At 45.9% G+C, this 16929-nt stretch overlaps 1 protein-coding gene across 27 annotated transcripts in view; it reads left to right on the forward strand.

Annotated features, from left to right (window-relative positions):
- Positions 1-224: 224 nt before the first annotated feature.
- The window catches only part of PTK2 (protein tyrosine kinase 2), a gene marked incomplete at both ends in the record, with an annotated part of 129689 nt that continues 112984 nt past the window's right edge, over positions 225-16929 (forward strand). For 18 of the 27 annotated variants that reach the window (XM_080339645.1, XM_080339669.1, XM_080339666.1 and 15 more), the window contains one exon: positions 258-452. In XM_080339645.1, coding sequence (XP_080195771.1) covers positions 258-452 — 195 coding nt within the window. Of the gene's footprint in view, positions 453-16929 lie in introns of all 27 variants that reach the window. The other 9 variants (XM_080339644.1, XM_080339660.1, XM_080339662.1 and 6 more) reach the window with 3 other exon arrangements.

The raw sequence follows: 16929 nt of genomic DNA on the forward strand, positions 1-16929 counted from the left end.
ATAGCGCTTTTGGTAATGATTGTGGTCCCAAAATGTGGGCCACTTGCTGAAGGGGCTTGCAGCTTCTCTGGTAGTGGGTTTCTTATGTTTGTAGGTATTTTAAGAGGTGACTCCAAAAAAGGCAACTAAATGCCCCTTAAAAATGCGTCTTTATGGCTTTGTATGGAGCACTGAAAGATTCCTGTACAACTAAAATGAATGTATTTCTTTCTTGCCCTTCTGCAGAATATGACAGATACCTAGCATCCAGCAAAACCATGGCGGCAGCTTACCTTGATCCCAACTTAAACCACACACCCAGCTCAAGTGCCAAGAGCCACCTCAGCAGCGGGCTGGAGCGCTCCCCGGGGGCCATGGAACGGGTCTTAAAGGTCTTTCACTACTTCGAAAACAGCAGCGAACCTACAACGTGGGCCAGTATTATCCGCCACGGAGACGCTACCGATGTGCGAGTAAGTCTGGTTTTAACATTCTCATTTGAGGTTAAATATTAACGTCATGCTCAAAAAAATGAGAGGTAGGAATCCGGGAGCGAACACACGCGGGAGTTTTATGGTTTGTTTTAAAAGAATCTTTACCTGTTGTGATGAGGAGCTGCCAAATTCATATATATTGTGGTTAAGTTAGAAAAGACGTACCCATCATTAAACAATTGATAAATGCTTCTGATACCTGCAAAACGAGGGGATATTTTTCAAGTTTTAGATCTTTCTGCGTGAAAAGAAGGCAGATTAAGTATTACATTGTTTAGAAGCAGAGTGCTGTGTTTATATTTAACTAATAATAGATGTATTGTAAGTAAGAAACTAAACAATTATACATAACTTCATCAATTATTTCTTAATATAGGTGTATATCAAAATTTCCAAAAATTGTAATTAATTCATTTGTAATGATTATGTGGTTATAAGCAACACAAGAGCACTTATGGATCATGATTCCCAGTGTTCCCCAGTGCTGAGAAAACTAAGAATGATGCTTAACAGTATCATTATCTCTGCTGTTCAGTTTATTTCTCTCTTTCATTTGTATATCATAAGCTCAGAAAAAGCGTGAAGTGGTACCAGCTTTCATTGAGAACAAGAAAACCTCATGTATGTTATTTATTGTCTTAAGGAAATGAGAGCTCGTTTCATTTTTGCCGAATAGAAGCCTGAAATTTAGAACAGTGATGATCAGTCTGGACACAACTACTGATGTACATCACTTGGCTTTTACCACTTTATATTCCCCCAAAGCCTGTGAGAGCTGAGATGAAGGTGACATGAAATATTTGTAAAATAATAAGAAGAAATTGTATCACGTTTAAAAGTAAGATTTATGTATTTACACGCTTTAAATGTGATTGATACATGACTTAAAAGAAAAATAGTCTTATTTGGCAGCTGGTTCCCTCACAGTGTGGGGAGATGGAGCTGTAGAGTCCCCCAGTGTGTCCGTTTGTCCGTCCCCCGTGTCGCCCTGGTAGTCTCCTGCTATTTAAACTGAAATGAAGCTCAGTTTAACACGTCAAATGCTTTTAAACTTTGTGGTTGGCGTCTTTCTCTAATGATGCGTGTGGGTTGTTTCCTTCTGGAAGTTTCTTGCTGTAGGAGCAGCTTCCCATCTGTTCGTTCCTTCCACCCTTTGTATCTCTGCACTATACTTCAAATTCCACTAGGAAGACACAATTCCAATCTGTTGAATGTGGAATTATCAGAGTTAAGGAGACCTGGTGCCTCCTCCTGCCCGCTATTAAACATCATTTGTACAAGAGAAGGCGAAGTAAAACCCACTAAATCTTTTTGAATGTTTTCTCTTCCTTTCCTATTGATTTTTTAGCATCACCGCATATGAAAAAAGAAACCAACAGCATTCTGCAGAGTAGATCTTGAGACCGTGATCATAGATCAAGGATATTCATTGGTGGTGATCAGAAAATCTGTCTCTTGTCATTTTAATAAGCTCCTATCTGTGTCTAGAGATAATTTGCTGAGCGGACAGATGAGAGATACAACACCAGGAATCATTATTGTCACTAACATACACTTATTTTACATGAAATGGGTTTTTATGAGGCCGGCTTGAAATGTCTTTGCTCTCTGGGTTGGATATAGTGGTTTCATCAATCTGATGTGATTGATTTGCTTCATAAAGCATATTACATTGTACAGGGGAAATAAAACTGTGTCTCAGTAGGTTTGGAACCTTGCAGGACCAGAGTTCTTTATATGGTGCTTGAAATGGAGCTTCCCTTTCCAAAGAAGTCTGTAGAAACTTAGCAACCAAAGCAGAGATTACAGCTTAGAAATACCTGTGGTTTTGGGCTTTAAAGATACAAAACTTAGAGCTTCCATAAGAGATTCAGTGCCGAGTTCAATTTGCAAAGTTACAAGTCCTTGGCATCCAAACAACAGGCGAGTAGTAGTTACTTGAGGCTTATGTTTTAGATTTGTTAAATGCACATTCAGTCGGACGGTAATTTCTCAAAGTGACGAGATTTTTGCATTGTTCTGCTTTCTTAATGAAGAATAATGTGATGAGTCACTGTTAAACTCCCTTCTTTTGTGGTTCTTTTTAATTTCTTTTCATTTGGTTAAACTAGGACAATGACTGTTGAATGTGCAGGTACTCCATAGTAAAAATAGTAGAAATCTGGTGTCTTAGCATGTCCTGACATTTATTTTAGAAACAGTAAACCTTTGTGGAGGACAAGCCTGCATTCCATTGGAATGACTGCTGTTTGACCAAGCTGAATAATTTAGGATTAAAATAGACTTTAAGGGTTTTTGTGCCTTAGTTTTACACTCCCTCCTTGGCCTTTTGTGGAGGGGACACTGCAATAGGGCTTCCAGTTCTTCTGAATTTCATACTGGGAAAGGTACTGGTGCTGGGTTTGGCCTCTGGCTCGTTTCCAAAAGGAATATTCAGAGGTGGGTGCCTGGGAGCCAGGTCTGCAATGAAAAGGGACAAATGAAGGTGTTTGGAGGCTACTCGCGGCTCAGCAGAACGTCTGGGATGGCAGCCCAGGATCCTTTCCCGGATTCAAAGAACTCAGACTTGGTCTGAGATCTCCAGAAGAGCCAGTTAAAGGTATTTCTGCTGGCGCTTTGCAGAATGTGCGAATATGAAGGGAAAGCGAGGGTGGAATTTTCTGATTTGGGATTTTTTCTGTTTCCGGCAAAGCCAAGTTTGCCTCTCAATGGAAGGGATGTGTTGGATGGTCAGAGGTGAGGAAGGCTCCTTTTCCTTAAAAACAATTGAAAAATGAAATCTTCTGTGCCTTCGTAAGAGTGGAAACATTGGTTTAATGTACACATTATACACAAATCCTTGATCATGAGGGGAAACGCTTTTCCTTAGATAACTCAGAATCACACAGAATCCCAGAGTGTCAGGGGTTGGAAGGGACCTTGGAAAGCTCATCCAGTGCAATCCCCCCATGGAGCAGGAACACCCAGATGAGGTTACACAGGAAGGTGTCCAGGCGAGTTGGAATGTCTGCACAGAAGGAGACTCCACAACCCCCTGGGCAGCCTGGGCCAGGCTCTGCCACCCTCACCAGGAACAAGTTTCTTCTCAAATTTAAGTGGAACCTTTTGTGTTCCAGTTTGAACCCATTATCCCTTGTCCTATCATTGGTTGTCACCAAGAAGAGCCTGGCTCCATCCTCCTTTCCATATTGATAACCATGGATGAGGTCACCCCTCAGTCTCCTCTTCTCCAGGCTAAAGAGCCCCAGCTCCCTCAGCCTTGTAACCGGGCTCAAACACATCTTTATTCATCAGAATAGGAGCCATTAAAATCAACATGTTTTTGCCGCCAAGAAATAAGTTTGTTCATTCCCGCAGCTTAAAAATCCACGCTTTGGGATTCGATGAACTCTTGGGAAGCGTTTTCTGCATCCTGCTGATTGCGGAAGCGTTTTCGCTGCAAAAAGCTGTCGAGGTGCTTGATGAAGTGGTGGCTGGTTGGTGAGAGGTGGACAAGGCAAGACTTGGTAGCCTGATTCGTTCCACTTTTGCAGCGTTGGTTGTGCAACATGCGGTTGGGTGTTGTCGTGGAGAAGAATTGGACACTTTCTGTTGACCAGTGCATTGCAGTTCTTGGTGCATCTCATCGATTCGCTGAGCGTCCTTCTCAGATGGAATGATTTTGTCACGATTCAGAAAGCTGTAGCGGATCAGACCAGCAGTAGAGCAGTTTGAACCCATTATTCCTTGTCCTATCACTGGTTGTCACTGAGAAGAGCCTGGCTCCATCCTCCTGACACTCCCCCTTTATATATCTGTAACCATGAATGAGGTCACCCCTCAGTGTCCTCTTGTCCAGCTCCAGAGCCCCAGCTCCCTCAGCCTTTCCTCACACGGGAGATGCTCCACTCCCTTCAGCATCTTTGTTGCCCTGCGCTGGACTCTCTCCAGCAGTTCCCCGTCCTTCTGGAACTGAGGGGCAAGTTGTTAACTCACGTTGTTAAGCTCAGACGCACAGAACTCAGCTTTCTGTGGGAGTCTCTTAAGTGGCCAGACTAAAGGTACAATTTCCTCACAGTTTGACTTGAAATATCTTTAACCAAGGCAACTATACATAGTCGCGGCTTTGAGGAGAACTCCTGGCTGCCAAGCTCTGTTTTTTCTGGATGGCTTTAGTCCCTCAGAGCCGAGTGTTTCCTCTGAGGATGAGTCTGTATTCTGCAACGGGGCCGCTTTTCAACTCCTCAAAATGCTTTCTTGGATTTCAAAGAGCTGGAACGCTCTACCCTTCTTCTTGGTATTATACTAAAAACATGCTACATTTCCAAAAGGAAGAAAAAAATGTACTTCTAGGAATGTGCAAACAGGTCTCCTACTGCGAAATGTGTATTTCCAGAGAAAGAAAGGTTGTTTATCTTCCCTATTTATCTTGGTATGTCTTTGCTGGGATGTGTTGTCTACGGGCATGTTCACAAAGAGGGATTTGGAGCCGGGACGTGCTCTGCCCTGTTCAGCCCCAGGTGTGCTGGGCGAGTAGGTGGAATAGGCGAGATGGAATTGGTTTGGGCTCCAGTGCGCCCTGAAAGTAAACACGGCCGTGGTTCCGAGTAAATCACCTTCCTGTTCTCAGAAAATGTGATTGAAGCAGGATTGTGTCAACCGTATTTAATAGAGGAATGAATGCATTGAGCAGCCTTGGGTGGGTAGGGAAGGGATGGGTTTTTTATTAAACAGACATTAGGAAACCTTGTGTGAGCCCTTCGAGACGGCTTTTGGTGAGGTATAGTTGTGCCCTGTACTATGTGTTCCCACTCCAGCTTGTGTCCATTACACAAGATTGTAAACTTCTGGCCCCCGTTACGGTTTAAGCCCAGCCCAGAGCTCAGCACCACGCAGCTGCTCGCGCACTCCACACCCGTTTGATGGGGAGAGAATCAGAAAGTTCAAAGTGAGAAAATTTGTGGCTGAGATAAAGACAGTTTAACAGGTAAAGCAAATGCTGCGTGCACAAGTGAGGCAAAACAGAAATTTATTCATAGAGTAATAGAAGCATTTTGGGTGGAAGAGACCATCAAGATAATTGAGTCCAACCATAATGTACCTCTGGCACTAAACCGTGTCCCTAAGAACCTTGTCTAAATGCCTGTTAAGCCCCACGCCAGGGATGGTGACTCCACCACTGCCCTGGGCAGCCTGTTCCAATGCCCAACAACCCTTTCCATTAAGAATTTTTTCCTAATATCCAATCTAAACCTCCCCTGGTGCAACTTGAGGCCATTTCCTCTCATCCTGTCCCTTGTTCCTTGGGAGAAGAGACCAACCCCCTCCATGCTCCAAGCTCCTTTCAGGCAGTTCAGAGATCAGAAGGTCTCCCCTCAGCTCCTGTTCTCCAGCTGAACCCCCCAGGTCCCTCAGCCGCTCCCATCACACTTGTGCTCCAGCCCCTTCCCCAGCTCCGTTCCCTTCTCTCAACTCGCTCCAGCACCTCAATGTCCTTCTTATGATGAGGGGCCCAAAACTGACCCCAGGATTCGAGGTTTGGCCTCCCCAGTGCCCAGCACAGGGGGACGGTCACTGCCCTGGGCCTGCTGGCCACACTATTCCTGACACAAGCCAGGATGCTGGTGGCCTCTTGGCCACCTGGGCACACTCTGGCTCATGTTCAGCCGCTGTCACCAACACCCCCAGGTCCTTTTCCCCCAGGCACTTTCCAGCCGCTCTTCCCCGAGCCTGTAGCGCTGCCTGGGGTTGTTGTGACCCAAGTGCAGGACCCGGCACTTGGCCTTGTTGAACCTCAGACAATTGGCCTCAGCCCATCGATCCAGCTGGTCCAGATCCCTCTGTATGGCCTTCCTGCCCTCCAGCAGATCAACACTCCCACCCACCTTGGTGTCATCTGCAAACTTAGTGAGGGTGCACTCCATCCCCTCATCCAGATCATTGATAAGGAGATTAAACAGAACTGGCCCCAATACTGAGCCCTGGGGACACCACTTGTGACCGTCAACAACTGGATTTGTCTCCGTTCACCACAACTCTTTGGGCCCGTCCCTCCAGCCAGTTCTGTATCCACGGCAGAGAACACCCATCCAGCCATGAGCTGCAGCTTCTCTGGGAGACGCTGCGGGATACGGCGTCAAAGGCTTTAATGAAGCATTCCCTGCTTCCCATCAGCAGGCGGGTTGGGCCATCGCTGGGAAAGCCGGGCTCCAGCATGTGAAGACACCCACCATACTGTCCCTCTGCTGCTTTCCCCAGCTTTATTCACTGTGTGTGACACTGTGTGGTGTGGAATGTCCCCTTGGTCAGTCAGGGTCCCTTCCCACCCTTCTGGCTGGCAGGTGGTGTGAGGAGCAGAAAAGGCCTCGGCTCCATGTGTTCGCTGTTCGGCAGTGACCAAAACATCCCTGATTATCAACACTTTTCAGCACAAATAGAAAACACAGCCCCAGAGTAGCTGCTGTGAAGAAGATAAACTCTACCCCAGACAAAACCAGCGCACCCACAAAACTAGTAGTAGTTGTGAGAAATAAAGATGACATTTTCTATGTCAAAATAACAACCAGAAATCTCGAATCAGGTTATTGCCAGACACCCATCGCACCTTTATTCTTACCCAGTTTGGTTTTTTCCACTTCTTTAAGACTGGCTGACTAAAACATGAACTGGATGGAGAGAACATTAACACATCTGGCTGTTAGCTTGTCCTTATTTGTGGAGGTTAAAGAGGCGTGATTAGAAGCCTTTCACAAATAAAGATGCAGGTTCAAGGTCTCTTGGCTTGTTCATCGTTCAGATGTCTTTCTCCCTTTTCTATGCAGACCCACCCTGAAATGTTGGCTTCTCTAATGTTGACAGAATGAGAACTCAGAAGGTGAATTAAAGAAAAGATCACGGGGTAAGGTTGAAGATCTATCTGACTTGAGAGAACAGGAGAAGTCTGAGCTCAAGGCGCAATGTCTTGGCTGTGTCCCATCCCCACATCAGGGGAAAAGACCCGAGTGAATTCATCAGTTTCCCTGCCCACCTGCAGAATGTTATTTCTTACGAGCAGAAACCGTGGGTGCAGGGTTGGAAAATTGTGTATTGCAGCCGTTTTCCCTATTTTGAGCTTTTTAGAAGGAGAAGAGCTAAAGCACATTCAGCTAAGGCATCGCTAAAGCAGTTTCTTAAACTGCATTGCTACATTAGTATTTGTTGCTTGCTTTTGTCCTCTTTGCCTGACCCTTTCTATTTGTATCCAGTGTATATTTTCCCAAACCATTTCAATTTGCAGGTCGTAGTCCATCCTGCGGTGTCTGTATTTCATTCTGGTTTGGCTGTTCTTGCAGAATTTCCATTCCTTCCAGGTTTGTCTGCATTAGACTCCTGAGTTTGGACGGGTATTTCTGTTGCTGTATTTTACCCAGTGATACAGGAGACCTGAGTATTTGGACATCCAGTTTGTGGTGGAGGAATGAGAAAAGCCTTGAGTATAAAGGTCTAGAATTTAAATGATATCCTAATTTAACAATAATTTCTCTGGCAGCAGTGCTGGCTTTTTTCTCGCTGTTTGTTTTCTTGTGCTGCCACCTTAGTTGTGCTGGTAGACGCGTTGTGACTGTTTGGCAAACTAATCACAGATCACAGAGTGTCAGGGATCAGAAGGGACCTGGAAAGCTCATCCAGTGCAATCCCCCCATGGAGCAGGAACACCCAGATGAGGTTACACAGGAAGGTGTCCAGGCGGGTTGGAATGTCTGCACAGAAGGAGACTCCACAACCTCCCTGGGCAGCCTGGGCCAGGCTCTGCCACCCTCACCAGGAACAAGTTGCTTCTCAAATTTAAGTGGAACCTCCTGTGTTCCAGTTTGAACCCATTACCCCTTGTCCTATCATTGGCTGTCACCGAGAAGAGCCTGGCTCCATCCTCCTGACACTTACCCTTTATACATCTGTAACCATGAATGAGGTCACCCCTCAGTGTCCTCTTGTCCAGCTCCAGAGCCCCAGCTCTCTCAGCCTTTCCTCACACGGGAGATGCTCCACTCCCTTCAGCATCTTTGTGCCTCTAACCACAGAATCATAGAACAGTTTGGGTTGAAGAGCCCTTCCCAGCTCCCCCAGTTCCCCCCCTGCTATGAGCAGGGACATCTTCACCAGCTCAGGTTGCTCAGAGCCCAGTCCAGCCTGGCCTGGAATGTCTCCAGGGATGGTTCATCCACCACCTCTCTGGGCAACCTGGGCCGGGCTCTCACCACCCTCAGCATAAAAAGTTTCTCCTTCATGTCTGTCCTGAATCTCTCCTTTTCTAGTTTAAAACCATCACCCACTGTCCTGCTACAACAAGCCTTTCTAAAAAGTCTGTCCCCATCTTTCTTACAGGCCCTTTTAAGCACTGAAAGGCTGCAGTAAGGTCTCCCTGGAGCTTCTCTTCTCCAGCTGAACACCCCAACCCTCTCAGCCTGTCCTCCCAGTTAAAACAAATTCTTGCTTTAATGTTCCTTTTAATCCAGATCAATTCCGTACTCTTGTCAGCCGCATCACCTTGCAAACTGACACAACTTGGGGAAGAAAGGAAAAACCCATTTATTCTGGCACCGCAGTGTTATTACAGCACCAGGGTTTATTTATGAGCATCTTTCCTCATCCACTGCAGCGTTCCTGCTTTCCAGACCCTTCTCCATAAGGATATTGCTTGTCTTGAATCAAGAGGTTTCTCAGTCGAACCGCGGTCACCGAAAAGACCGACTTTAACCACAGTTCCACCCATTCAACTTCTTCTCTGTCCTGCAAGTCTCTTCGCTTTTCTCAAACCTGCTTCATTTTGACATGATCTCCGGACAAAAGGTCTTTGTCCACCTAAACCAAGCAGATACCTTGAAGATTTCAAGTGGGTTGGGCATGTGGTGGGGCTGTCTGAATGTTCCTATTGCTGTCTGTAAAGGAGAACGCTCGTGTATTACATAGAAAACTTCTTTAATCTACTGGGTTTCCCTTTAAAATAGATTCTTATGAGAATACAGGATAGCAGGTTGGCCACTAAGTTCTTTCATGTTGAGTGGAAAGAGCCTTTGGACACTAGCAGGACTCAAACCCCTTTTTGGGGTAATAAAATCTGCTGTATACGTACATACGTATATTTCCACATTGAATTCTACATATGTGCAGTAAAACATTGCCTGGAGGCGATGGAATTTTGGAATACGGAAGCAGAGTGGAGAGCACCGATTTCTTACATAATTAGGTATGTGTACCAATGTATAAAATCATTCCGTATGTATTAAAAGAGCTAGAAAATGGGTACCGCTTACCAGCTTTATTGTCATCCTTTGCTGCGTGCCCATGTGCACTGTACCAGGTGACAAGATGTATAGATAGTTAATATGTGCCTCCCTTCTGAGAACATCAAAAAGAACCAAGAACTCAAAACTACAGACCTGCAAATCTAAGCAGCATGAAGAAGGTGATGGTACTGAGGTAATTGGGCTAATTATAACAGAAAAGAAATACCTTTGCTTTTTAGAATGCCTTTTTTTGTGCAAAATACACATGTTGGAGTTGTGAGGATGTAGTTTTCTTTCATGGAAATGTTAAATTATTTTGCATCACAGTTTTGTAGTTTAATTTTGTCCAGCTCTTCATTTAAGGTCCCCACATTAATCTCTCATCAGGAGTTATAATAGTGGGTATATAAATAGCATTTGACATATTTTAAAGTGCTTTAGAAATACAAACACCCTGTCCCTATGTTAGAAGTGCTACTTAAAGACGTTTTCTAGTGCAAGACACTTTGTCCTTCCTACTAAATAGGGAAATTAGGTTTGTAGTCACACTGGGAGTATATTATTCTAACTCCAATTTGTTCATAGTAGGACATGAGCTTTATTAATTGACAAGCAAGCAATTCCTTTTCACACATTTGCAGAAGCACAAGGTATTGCTGAGAGATACTGAGAGGCCTTTCAGCCTTGGTTTTTTAGCAGCCTTCAAAATATCCTCTACTATACATTCTATTTTTGGATGTATTCTCCTCATTTATGACAGACATTACTCTATCTTTCAAATTAACTGTGTTGAATATCTGTGAGTTCTTTAGACAAATGAGTAACAATAAGTGCTATTTACTGTTGTAGGGACTATAAGTGCTTTTTTTCCTCCTCTTTGGGTTAAAGGGAGGGAAGGGTGATTTGACACCTATTATTGACTGGGAATTCCTCCTCCTTCTCTTTTGCTTAGCTGCACTGCCCTGTTTTATGTTTGGGGTGTAAATGTTAGCTCTGGAAACCTGATTCACGTCAATGTGATCACAGTAAACAGCATTTAAGTGGTATACGATTGTGTGACTTCCTTACTGGGTATTTATAGGAATGACAAGAGCCAAGTGAAAACTGCTGGTAGAAATTATGACACCAAGCTGGGAGGAGTGGCTGACACGGCAGAGGCTGTGCTGCCATCAGAGACCTGGACAGGATGGAGAGCTGGGCGGGGAAAATTGAATGAAATAGAACAAGGGCAAGTGTAGAGTCTTGAATCTGGGCAGAACAACCCCAGGTTCCAGTGTAAATTGGGGAATGACCTATTGGAGAGCAGTGTAGGGGAAAGGGACCTGGGGGTCCTGGGGACAGCAGGATGACCATGAGCCAGCACTGGGCCCTTGTGGCCAGGAAGGCCAATGGTAGCTGGGATGGGTTAGAAGGGGGTGGTCAGTAGGTCAGAGAGGTTCTCCTGCCCCTCTGCTCTGCCCTGGGGAGACCACACCTGGAATCTTGTGTGCAGTTGTGGCCCCTCAGTTCCAGCAGGACAGGGAACTGCTGCAGAGAGTCCAGCGCAGGGCAACAAAGATGCTGAAGGGAGTGGAGCATCTCCCGTGTGAGGAAAGGCTGAGGGAGCTGGGGCTCTGGAGCTGGACAAGAGGACACTGAGGGGTGACCTCATTCATGGTTACAGATATATAAAGGGTGAGTGTCAGGAGGATGGAGCCAGGCTCTTCTCGGTGACAACCAATGATAGGACAAGGGGTAATGGGTTCAAACTGGAACACAGGAGGTTCCACCTAAATATGAGAAGCAACTTGTTCCTGGTGAGGGTGTCAGAGCCTGGCCCAGGCTGCCCAGGGAGGTTGTGGAGTCTCCTTCTGTGCAGACATTCCAACCCGCCTGGACACCTTCCTGTGTAACCTCATCTGGGTGTTCCTGCTCCATGGGGGGATTGCACTGGATGAGCTTTCCAGGTCCCTTCCAACTCCTGACATTCTGGGATTCTGTGTGATTCTGGGATTCTGTGAAATTGCTGTTCCTGTATCAGATGTGTTCCCTCCCTCATAACCATTCACTCCAGAGTCTGTATTTTAGAACTCCAGCAGCAAACTTTCAGGTGAGGCCCAATAACCATATGAAGAGCCAACTCTCAGGAGACAAAATTATTCAAAAAATAACAACTTAATGGAGTGGAGTAGCAGGAGGGCCAGCTCGAGCTGGGTACCTGCCTAGAGATCCATCCAAGCATAGAAAACTACACACTTTTATATCTTTACAGACCATTCACACCAATAGTGATATTTAACCACCAGGTCCTTTGCTCCCCGTTGGACCGTTTTTCTCTGACGCCTCTGTTTTGTTCAGCTTTAGACACTGGTTTTGGTCCATATCCTTGAAGGTGCTGTTTTCTCTGGATAAATCCTTTATTCTCAGTGCAGTGCAAAATCAACGCCGCTTTGCAGATGTCTGTGATGTCTCTGCGTTAGCTTTGGATCCTTATTTTCCCATTCAGTTCCATTTTTCCCAGCCAAATGCAAGCCAGACTTTACCTTGCAGGTGTTTCGTGTAGCCTGCGGTTGCTTTTGGTAAATACAAGTTTAAAACTTTAGCAAATCTACCAAGTAACATGAAGCAAAGAGTATATTAAAAATCATACAACCCTATATCTCTAAATAATCCACGACGTTTGGTGTGCACTTGTTTAAGTGAAATGATTAAAAGTGAACTTGAATTGTGTTCATCCACTGACCTGTGAGTAGTAAAACTATCGCCATACAGGTCACTTATATACAGGGAGAGCTCAAAGTGGGCTCAACCAGGCTGTCGTATTTATTAAGTGGTTGAGTCATAGTCAAATTGAATACAGTAGGAAAAGTCTGTACAAGACTCATTCACTCACAAGTTACCGGTGTCTGTGTGTCCTTCTGCTTGCCTGTGGTTCTCCTGAAGGAGTTTTTGGCCTGGCTGTGGCTCAGGCCTTTCCCTCTGGAGCCTGAACCAAACTGCTGCTGGTTTGTCTGGGGGAGTCGAATGCATCCGCCACAAAAGTCTGGAGAGATTTCAGGTTTCTTTAGCTGTGTTTCCGGTTAAAAGGTTTGTCGTGATGTATCCCAGCAGGATGTCCTCATTGCCACCGTGCCATGGTTAAGCAGTTAAATCGTTTGTCTGGAAACCGGTGGTTAAGCATTCTGGTCACTACCATGAAGAACATCAGACGTGCAAAGCTCCTCATGCATTGGAAGGTGAAGAAGCTGTCCCCCATCCTTGAGTGACGGAGGTGGCTTTGTCACTTCATGGAAGCCGTCCAGAGCCCCAGGGGACTCTACACATGGTTTACTACACGGTGGGAATTAAACACGCTGACACCGTTATGGCTGCGGTGCCACTTGGACGTAAATCTTGTGCTGTTTGGAAACAGGAGCCAGAGAAGACAAACCCCATCCCGGTTTGGTGTTCTTCTGGTTGTGAGTTGGTGTAGCTGCTTTCACAGAATCCCAGAGTGTCAGGGGTTGGAAGGAACCTGGAAAGCTCATCCAGTGCAATCCCCCCATGAAGCAGGAACACCCAGATGAGGTTACACAGGAAGGTGTCCAGGCGGGTTGGAATGTCTGCACAGAAGGAGACTCCACAACCCCCCTGGGCAGCCTGGGCCAGGCTCTGCCACCCTCACCAGGAACAAGTTTCTCCTCATATTTAAGTGGAACCTCCTGTGTTCCAGTTTGAATCCATTACCCCTTGTCCTATCATTGGTTGTCCCCGAGAAGAGCCTGGCTCCATCCTCCTGACACTCAGCCTTTCTATATCTGTAACCATGAATGAGGTCACCCCTCAGTGTCCTCTTGTCCAGCTCCAGAGCCCCAGCTCCCTCAGCCTTTCCTCACACGGGAGATGCTCCACTCCCTTCAGCATCTTTGTTGCCCTGCGCTGGACTCTCTCCAGCAGTTCCCTGTCCTGCTGGAACTGAGGGGCCACAACTGGACACAAGATTCCAGGTGTGGTCTCCCCAGGGCAGAGCAGAGGGGCAGGAGAACCTCTCTGACCTACTGACCACCCCCTTCTAACCCACCCCAGGTACCATTGGCTTCCTGGCCACAAGGGCCCAGTGCTGGCTCATGGTCACCCTGCTGTCTCCAGGACCCCCAGGTCCCTTTCCCCTACACTGCTCTCTAATAGGTCATTCCCCAACTTACACTATTTTGTATTGATTGAAGTTCTGGCTCTAAAGGTTTGAAATTCAACTTCTCTGGTTTATTAATAAAAGGTAAATAAGCTAATAGATGTTTTACTCTAAAGGCTTCCCCTGCAGATGGGCCTTTTTGAGTGTCTTTCTCACTGCATTTCCTTACGTCTCCATTTGTTTCAATGACTACTATGTTATTTTAGCATCTGGAATGTGGCATTCCTAAACAGAAAAAGAAGACACATATATTGCTTTCACATAAAGCATCACTTCTTCCTTTGCGGCATACAGAAGTTTTTATAATGTATTTTCAAACGCTTGCACTTGGCCTCCTTTGCACCAGTGCTGCCATCTCCTTAATATTTACATTGAATTGGACTTTTTCTTGAGTTGCAGTGTGTACTAATTGTTGCTAATTATTTTTGGGGGGTGATACCAACTACTTGGCTAGAAGGAATGGGTTACGCTTCATCATTCAGAAAACATATTTACTGTTTGATTATTATTTTGGTTCTGTGATCGGTTTAGAGGTGATTGATATAAAAAGGTTAAAAGGCTTAAAATCTCACTTAGTTTTGGTGGGAATTAAGACAACTGATTGTTTCTGTCCTTTTAAAACCTCAGCCTGAAAATCAGATGTTCTGAGATATCTGGCTTGATTCTTCCCTGAGTCAACACCGATGGTTTCAGCTGAGCCTAATGCATCAGTATTCTTGGTCATAGACAATTTGACGCTAATTTCTTCTCTTTCCAAAGCCATTTCATGTCACAGGAGGTATAAGTGCTGCTTAAAACATGTACCCCCATTGTCATTATCAACCAATAGAGCTGGAGACAGGGAAAGGGTGGATTTCCAAAAGTAAACTCTGTGCAGGGTGCAGAAAGAGATGGAAATGAATGAGTTTCTTGTGTTTGCATGTGGCAGCGATCCCTTCAGAGGAGAGCACGCCTGCCAAAATGTTGGGCTTTGCTAAGCCGAGATTGTCCTTTGGGCGTGAAGAAGAGGTTCAGCGTGCCCCTGGCGCTTCTGTGAGCACTCGGTGGTTGTCGTGTGTTTCCCGGGATACAGACCAGGAAATACAGACAAGAGATTTTTGTACGCTGAGGTCAATGTGTTTAATTCAGATTTAAAGCTCTTTGCCAACCTGATGTTTGGAGTTTGCTGGGGAAGCTGCAAAAAGCTGCTTGAAGAGGAGACGGGTGAGGAGCTGGCGGATTGCCCTTGGAGGTGGATGAATGACAAAAGCAACGCTTGGCTCAGGAAATCCGCTCGGATAAAAATAGAGGCCGGGCCAGCACTTGGGGGCAGTGTCATATGTGTCACCTCTTCCCCCATCATCCCTCTGAGGCCACTGTGGTTGTTCTTCAGTTGTTCTACCAGACATTGCATCAGACGTTTGTCCCGGCAACTTGGGCTCCTTCCAGGACTCTGCTGCTGGTTCCTCCATGAATTGCCACTTGAAAGTTTGGATTTGCCACTGTGTTGAAGTGTCCTTTGCGTGTCATGGTCTTCTGCAAGCGTCTTGCGTGTTCTGCTGTTTGTATCCAACTTCCTTCAAGCGTAGGGCTTGTCATCCCTTGGATGGCCAGCTCCTGGCTATGGGACTTCTCATACAGGGGTCACGGAATCCCAAAATGTCAGGGGTTGGAAGGGACCTGGAAAGCTCATCCAGTGCAATCCCCCCATGGAGCAGGAACACCCAGATGAGGTTACACAGGAAGGTGTCCAGGCGGGTTGGAATGTCTGCACAGAAGGAGACTCCACAACCTCCCTGGGCAGCCTGGGCCAGGCTCTGCCACCCTCACCAGGAACAAGTTGCTTCTCATTTAAATTTAAATTCTCATTGCTTAAATTTAAGTGGAACCTTTTGTGTTCCAGTTTGAACCCATTACCCCTTGTCCTATCGCTGGTTGTCACCAAGAAGAGCCTGGCTCCATCCTCCTGACACTCACTGTTGATGCTGAAGCAGATGATGCTTCTGAGGGTGCTGGGCTTGGTGGAACCTCTTCTGACTTTGACTCCATGAACAAGCAATCACTGCAGGGAGTCCAGCAACGGGTTGTGAAGATGCTGAGGGATCTGGAACATCTTTCTTATGAGGAGAAACTGAGAGAGCTGGGGCTTTTCAGCCTGGAGAAGAGAAGCTGAGAGGGGATCTCATCAATGTTGATAAATATCTCCATGGTGGGTGTCAAGAGGATGGACCAGACTCTGTTCAGTGGTGCCCAGTGATAGGATGAGGGGCAATGGGCACAGACTGAAGCACAGGAGGTTCCATCTGAACATGAGGAGAAACTTCTTTCCTTTGAGGTGCCAGAGCCTGGACTAGGCTGCCCAGAGAGGTTGTGGAGTCTCCTTCTCTGGAGACATTCAAACCCACCTGGACACATTCCTGTGTGATCTGCTCTGGTGACCCTGCTTTAGCAGCTGGGTTGGACTGGATGATCTCCAGAGGTCCCTTCCAACCCCAACCATTCCGTGATTCTGCAGCTTACTAAACGTAGCTCGTGTTTCTTTCTTTTAGGCTTGAAATATTGAATTTTTATCACATTTCACTATGCACTGTGTTGCTTCTGGAAACGTATTTCAAGGCTGCAGTTTGCTGAGACGTGTGAGCTGATCTAACAGCTCACCATCACCTCACCAAAACCCTGATCCCACTCCTACAGGTGTCGTCTTCCCCATCTATTCATATTTAGTCCTTCCTTCATTTTCTTTTTGCAGTTACTTTTCTGTTTGCCTCATTTGCAGAATCAGTGTCAGAAGGGAAACAGGAATACTAGGATTTGGTTTTTTGAAAGGTTCCTTTCTTGGGCATTAGATCCTCAAACGTTGCCATTGACCACAGGACAAACCAATGGGATGTTTGGTTTTTTTTTAGAATCTTCCCAAATAATGGTCTCACCCCATTTCATAAGGGAGGAAATGGGTGAGGAGAAGGAAACCAAGAGGCTGTGACGTGACCTCCCAAATCCTGGCTGTTGGGACACTCAATAGGATGAAATTCTTAATAAAATTTTCCTTGGAGAGTGACTTTTAAAGACCGGTGGAGGATTT

This window comes from Nesoenas mayeri (assembly GCF_963082525.1).
Source record: "Nesoenas mayeri genome assembly, chromosome: 2".
In the NCBI taxonomy this organism is placed as follows: Eukaryota; Metazoa; Chordata; class Aves; order Columbiformes; family Columbidae; genus Nesoenas; species Nesoenas mayeri.